Below are 7065 nucleotides of genomic sequence, written 5' to 3' on the forward strand. Positions count from 1 at the left end.
AGTTTTTTAAATAAGCTACAATTAAGCGCTTATTATGTAGTAAGCTCTCATTATCATAATTAGTCATTAGCTAAGTTATTTATTCAATCACACTATTATAATGTTAAAATAAAATCTTTTTAGTTCTTATAAAATTATTAATGTTTAATTTTAGTGTATGCTTGCTTGCAAAAATAAAATTAGTGTATGCTTTTTGAATAACTCCATTTTATTAATCTTGTGAGAAAAGTTGTTGGGTCATTATCACACATCTAATGAGTAATGATATATACACACCTCACTTTCTTTTCTATCTCATTTCCACCTTGTTTTCTTCATATCTCTCTCTGCAGTTTCTGTCACATCACAAATCATATCATTCATTTCTCTCTCATTTCTACTTAATCTCATAAGGTGGAGGTGGAATTGGAATGTCAACTAAACATTATTCGATTTTACGCAACACATTCCTTAACACAACATAAGTGTTTTTTTAGTGACAGCATATAAGTGATTCATTAATTAAATGAAGATCTAGTATTTCATCATGATAGTGCATACATGCTATGACTGGTAATTTTTTTTGCATGCACCCATATGTAACAATTTGTCCCTTTTTTATTTAGCTAAACATAGCTCTAACTCCTAGTCATGGATGCTACTGCCATTTATGGCATAAATTTAAAATTTCCCTCTCGAAAGAAACAGACATGCACATAAGTGATAAGACACATGAGTTCCAGAAATTAGTACTAAAGCCATAATGTACTAATTTCCCCCAAGATAGAGCTAGGAGTTACCAAACAACAACAAACATGGATGGCTCTGAGCCCAATTTTTCACTGCATATTTGATCATTCAAGCATTAATTTATGACTCACTAAAACAAAAAGAGTATGGAGGGGTAAAAATGATTCAGATTTGATATTTTGATGTGCCATACAAGTGCACCATATGAAATGGGAAAAGAAAACTTCACATAATGTACTTGTAGAGGGAGGTACATACTTGGTGCATGGTTTTAGCATAGATATTGAAACTTGAAAGCCTCGTACATATTATAGATACTAATAGTGACTTTGGAAAAATTTCTACAAGAAATTCTAAAGACAAAATCAATTCATAGGGAAAAGCTTTTGTAGTAGCTTCTTGGTGTTAAAGCCAAGAAAAAAAACAAGCATGTTTAAACATGTTTCGGCCCAAATGACCATAAAGCTTAATATTGTCCTAAATGATTTCGATGACAAATGCCTTAACATGTTTTTCAATAATGGAGAAACTCTTTTATCTATTTCCCTTCTTTCTATGCTCTTATTTCTTGATGACAAATATAAAGACAAACTCTTATAGGTAGAGATATGAAAATGTTCAAAGTCCTTAATCATCATTATATATAGTGCTCATATTAAACACTTTGTATAGATTCTCTTCCAAGAATCACATTATTTCATGCAAAAACTCGCATCTTTTTATCCATAGTCATGCCCCTATCAATAGTAACTTCCATTCTCTATTCAACAATTGATCTTGTTGAAAGAAAATTTAATTCAAACATCCCTAATTGCATAGAAGTCGTGTAGGGTTTGGATGCCGACTTGTCATAGGTTGTACGCGCTCACAATTAATACATCTGCAAATATTAATGGGCTCCATCCGTTGAGAGACATCTCCAGTGTTTGTTTGACAGCAAAAACTGCATATGTTTGTGTCACATCACATATTGATAAAAGATTCCTTTTTGGAGCAATTTTCTTTTTCTTTTCCCACTATTGTATATTTCAACAGTTCTAGCACCAGACAGGCACTATTGCAACAAAGTACTCTGTTCATAATAATTGAAATGGAAGTGTCTTGCACGTAATTTAATAAGAAATTCATAAACTAGAAAAAGAATTATTTAAATTAAATTTCAACATTGAATAAGCAATGATCCCATATGTACCAGGGTCCAGGAGGTGCATGGTTGGAAGGAAGAAAAAGATTATGGAGAGCTAATGTTCATACACCAAGAAGTGAAGACAATGACAATGCTGCATTACTTGTCAGATAAGAGGACCCTATGTTAGTAAAATATTTGAAACAGGTGGGATCCTTCAATTCCAGATGGATGTGTTGGTGAGCAACAAATAAGTTCAGCATGAACTACTTGGTGTGTGAACAACTCTGTATTTTGCTAAATCCACTGGCAACTCCTTGTTTATCCAATTGGCTCGGTTAGGAGGTGTATGAACTTTGTTATTGTTTTCCTAATCCTGCTCATCCACTTTTCATAAGTCGAGGAGTTTTAATACATTTACACGTTATATTTTTATAGATTTTCTCTTTCCATCAATCTCTTTATTTTCTATCATACAATTCGTCATATCTATTATATATCTCTTTGGGCATGGGTGAATTTCGGGTGTCGGCAAATTTTTTTTCGTACTTTACTAGGAGCCTAGTGGTATATATGCACCAACCTGCCCATAGAACAGTTCCTGGTGTGCAAATCCAACATTGACTGGCTATGATTTCAAAATAATAACATGGAACTCATCAAAGCATGCATAAACCATTACTGTCCCTATCCTTTAATCCGCTTTAGGCATAAGGTGGGTACAAATAGTTAAAACTTTTGCAAACAGTTTCCAGAGAATCTGTACCCTTAGGAAGATATATTACTAGGACTAGGCACGGCTGAATAAAGATTTGGTTTCTCTTTTCTTCTATAAATTTATCTGATCCCAATTGCAGAATATATTCAATTTATATAGCCTCTATTATTGGGGAGGACACATAGGAGGGTGTAAGGATTACATCAAACTGTTATAAATTAAGGGATTGAAATACTTTAAAGATGTTAAATGATATAAAAAGATAAATAGAGAAAATTAGAGAGTGGAAGCATATTCAAAACCATAAAGATATTTTGGAAGAACTTGTAGGGTTTGACTCATACATGCACATTCCTATTCATAATATAAATCCTTCATTGATGAGATTTTAAGTGATGAATAGAAAATATGTGAAATTGAGATGCAAGAAAAATTGAAATGAACATTTTGGGGGGTCTTAGAAATACTTCTTTGCTTTCAAATCTTTTTACCATAAACAAGTTTTTATGGTTTAGGTCATTGACACTTTAAAAACACTTCTACCTTAATAACATGTGAAAATAAAATAAATAAATAAGTGATATAATATGTTATGCAATAAAAAATGTGGAGAAAAATAGACGTGTGGCTTATAAAAGACCGCATTGAGGTAAACATATGTTACATAAAACAATTGAACACTTTTGTTGAAATGATCAACTTTTACTGATTTTATGATTTGATAGTTAATTACCTATGTGTTATCATCAACACATGTTGACCTGGGTTTATATATGACTCGACCATAGGATAGTGGGGAAATGATCACCTTTTACTGATTTTATGATTTGATAGTTAATTACTTATTTGTTATCATCAACACATGTTGACCTGGATTTATATAGAGTAATGATTTACTCACACTCCACTTTCTCTCTCATTTCTTTTCCACACATTTTTCTTTCTATCTCTCTCTGCATTTCCTGTCACATCACATATCATATCACTCTTTTTTATTTTTTCTCTTCTTAATCCTTGGAGGTGGAGGTGGAAAAGGAGAGTATACAAAACATTACTCGATTTATATATGACTCAACCATAGGATAGGATACAGGAGACCCCTACCTAAGGATCTCTCTCCATTGTAGGAGGGAAAACCAAGGTCTGAGAACAATTAACAACAATAACAATAAATGAAAGAACCACAATAATGCCAAAACTCTGAAGATTCTGCAGATGTACATCAAGTTAACTAAAACAACAAAAGCATGGCCCTGTCTTGTCAAAGACCTGATACCAGTTGCATCAACCCTTTCATTTCTCAATAACGGTGGTGAAATTAACTGTATTATCAAACAGAATAACTGCCACCACAAGAACAAACCAACAAACATTAATTTTTTTGATAATTTACACACGACATAAATTTCAATCCTCTGATATCCGTAGGATTGATCCAGAGTCTCTTGGAATTTGTGCATCACCAGAGTCAAAATTTATAATACAACGGATCTAGAAAAAAGATATGGTCATATTTGGTCGACATGTTCTGTCTCAGGGACTCTTCATCCATTAATTTTGCTGCACTTTATTCATCATCATGTTCAAACTTCAAAGGTACTCATTCACTTTAATCTAATGGACTAGGAAGAACCAAGTCCTTTAGAATCCCCTTCATTCAAATGTTGATCAATTTGTGTTCATGCATGGGAATTTTTCTTTTCACTGATTCTGGTACTTGTCTGGAATTTTCCTACCTAATTGAAAAGATAAAGCCTTCAAAAAGAGATTGAAACAAAAGGGTTAGGATATATGATAAGGAGATATGATAATAAATATGTGTAGTTTTTGTAACAAGTCATGATTTGAGAGCTCACAACATGTTTGTAGCCTTGTCTGTGAATTTGATATTAATTTAAGGAACATGAATTGTTGCCGTATCCATATGGATTAAGAAACTTTTGCCGTTGGTCTTCAGCGTCCCAAAATGGACCACCGGTATGCTGAAAATTATGTTTTTGTCAGAACAAATCAGGAAAAGAAGATAACCCCCTCAATTAAAATTTATTGTTTTGTTGTCATTTGTCCTTATAGATGGCCTGATTTCACATTTAAATGCTCTACACACTTCTTCTCAGAAGCTATGAGTTTAAGATTTAACTTCTGAGTAAACATGTGTTGAATTGTGTGCAATTCACTGAAATGCTCTAGAAAACTTCTAGTTAGAAGCCATAAATCCTAACCTCTGAACTATGTGTAAATCGTGAAACTAAACATCCACTTATCCTTATGATAAACCAATTATTTAATAGTTAGAAGTTATTGAAGGAAAGTGCATATTTAATTTTTATTTAGAGGAATAATCATGACTAAAAAAGATGGAACTCTAAGTGACGTAATGTAGAAAATCTGATATCATGTCATGAGTATTTTAACCATCTCATGAAACGCCTGATTATCTAATCTTACCTCACATAAGAAATTTGGTCTCTGCTGCCCTTGAAGAAAATCTGAACATGGATAATCCAAAAGATAGTCATGATTAGCAGTGGGGAAGCTGGTGCTAGGGTTCAGGGTTGATGTATCAGCAAAGGTTGTACCCGGGTTGGGGTTGCATAATGGTACACATGGTAGTACTAGTGGTGGTGATGCTAAGCTATTTACTTTCTGAAAGTTCAGTGAGACAAAGTTTCATCATTAGATTTATTTGAGTCAACTAATATATAAGCAGCACATGGAAATTTGTGGATTCCATTTCCTCACCTGTTCTGGTCTAACCAAGAGATTGTCTAGATCCATGGCCATATCAAAGAGCATGGGATTCACTGAAGCAAGTTTCATTGACAAAAACTGCAAAAGATAAGGTATAAAAAAAATTAAGCTAGCTGGTTCAGTTTAATAGCATGTTTGGAAATCCTTCAGCATTTGATTCTAAAGTAAAAGTCAATTCTGGTGAGAAGTTCCTATGAGTAGCTTCTGTGAGATTTTACGGTAAAATAAGTTGGTCCGAACATGCTATTACACATGGTAGGTACTTAATAAGGTGGAATAGCCTAAAAAAGAAACTCATTTTTTTGTAGAGCTACCTCTACTTGATGTTGTAGGGACTGAACATAATTGATTATTTCCTCCAACACAAGGGCCTTCCCTGTTACCTATGTTATGAACAGAACCAAATGTAGCTGTTAAAAGAGCTGATAGAAACATCTAACTATCTCAAGATTCTCAACCAAGACATAATACTCAGCATAAAGATTAAAAGTAAATGAACTTCTCACCTTATCACAGCCTGGCACAAGTTGCTGCAACATGTTCATCCTCTCACTTATTTTCTCTCTTCTCACCTGAAATTGCAACATTCACAATGAGACATCAACTTTTGGGGCATATAAGGAATTCTGGTATCCAACTAGTCATGTATCAGGAAACCAAGAGATACTGCATGTTTGGAAATTCTTCGACAATTGATTCTAAAGTCATAATCAGTTCTAGGGAAGCTTCTGTGATTGCTTATCTGGAATCACGTTAAGAAGCCTCTATTCTCTTTTTGTTTGTTTCTTAGAAGCATGAAGTTATAGCTTTTACCCAGAAGTGTCTTGGAGTTGTGCAAAACACACTATGAATAGCTTTCGGGTTTCATATGTAATTGATTATTATAATGAAAGAGAAGTTAATTCAAACATGCTATTAGTTTCGAGTTGTTGAAGAGTATTGTACTGTATACCCTTTCAGCAAGGCTGTGGCTATCTGTTGCCTGGCCCCTTCTTGCTCTGACATGGATATAGCCTGTTGAGGGCTCTTCAGGGCCCTTTTTCTTATCCTTCTTCTCTTCTTTTGCCATGTCCTCTTCTTTCACCCCACCATTACCCTTCTTTTGTTTCTTGCTTCCCCCTTTTGGGTCCTTTAACAATTTGTAAAATGAGCACAGAAAGTAATGAAATTAATAAGATGAACCAATTAATGTTAACATAAATGGTATATTTATAGCAAAGTATTTGAACCAAACACTACATCAAATTAACAGCTAGAGTACAAAACTTTACAGCTCAAATTCACCTTAGATAAGGGGCTTCCATTCCTGGATCTTCTCTTCTTTTCCATAGAAGCCACCACCATGGAGGTCTCAGGACTCTGATTTTTCTCCACAGAAAGTTCACTGTCACTGATGGTAATCTTGGAGCTTTGATCAACAGAGCTAGTTTCTGTGACAGAAAATGAAGTCTCTTGATGAAGGGTAGTAGTGTTTATATGGGGTTGAAGAAGTTCATCCTCCAAAGACGACATCTTTATGAAGCGTGATGTAGAGTCAACAAGAAAGGGATGGTAGTGGTGGTGTGAAAAAGCTGCCATTTTTTGAGAGGCCTGGGTTTGAAAATCGAAGCTATCAAGATGGAAGATAGTGATAGAAGGAGAGAAAGGTTGGTTCTGGTGGTGATACTCAAAAGCTTCCAGATATATCAGAAAAAGTTGGACTGTGACAAAACTCAGAGGGCAGAACTATATATAAAGATAT

General features: G+C 34.1%; 1 protein-coding gene across 1 annotated transcript; it reads right to left on the minus strand.

Annotated features, from left to right (window-relative positions):
- Positions 1-3752: 3752 nt before the first annotated feature.
- LOC130716133 (basic helix-loop-helix protein 80-like) lies at positions 3753-7065 on the minus strand. The gene is made up of 8 exons (XM_057566331.1): positions 6609-7065; positions 6277-6453; positions 5831-5896; positions 5639-5707; positions 5316-5402; positions 5022-5219; positions 4430-4555; positions 3753-4328 (listed from the first exon to the last, which is right to left on the minus strand). The coding sequence occupies exons 1-7, from the start codon at positions 6900-6902 to the stop codon at positions 4463-4465; spliced, it is 984 nt and encodes a 327-aa protein (XP_057422314.1). The 5' UTR covers positions 6903-7065; the 3' UTR covers positions 3753-4328; positions 4430-4462.

Source organism: Lotus japonicus, chromosome 4 (assembly GCF_012489685.1).
Source record: "Lotus japonicus ecotype B-129 chromosome 4, LjGifu_v1.2".
Taxonomy (NCBI): domain Eukaryota; kingdom Viridiplantae; phylum Streptophyta; class Magnoliopsida; order Fabales; family Fabaceae; genus Lotus; species Lotus japonicus.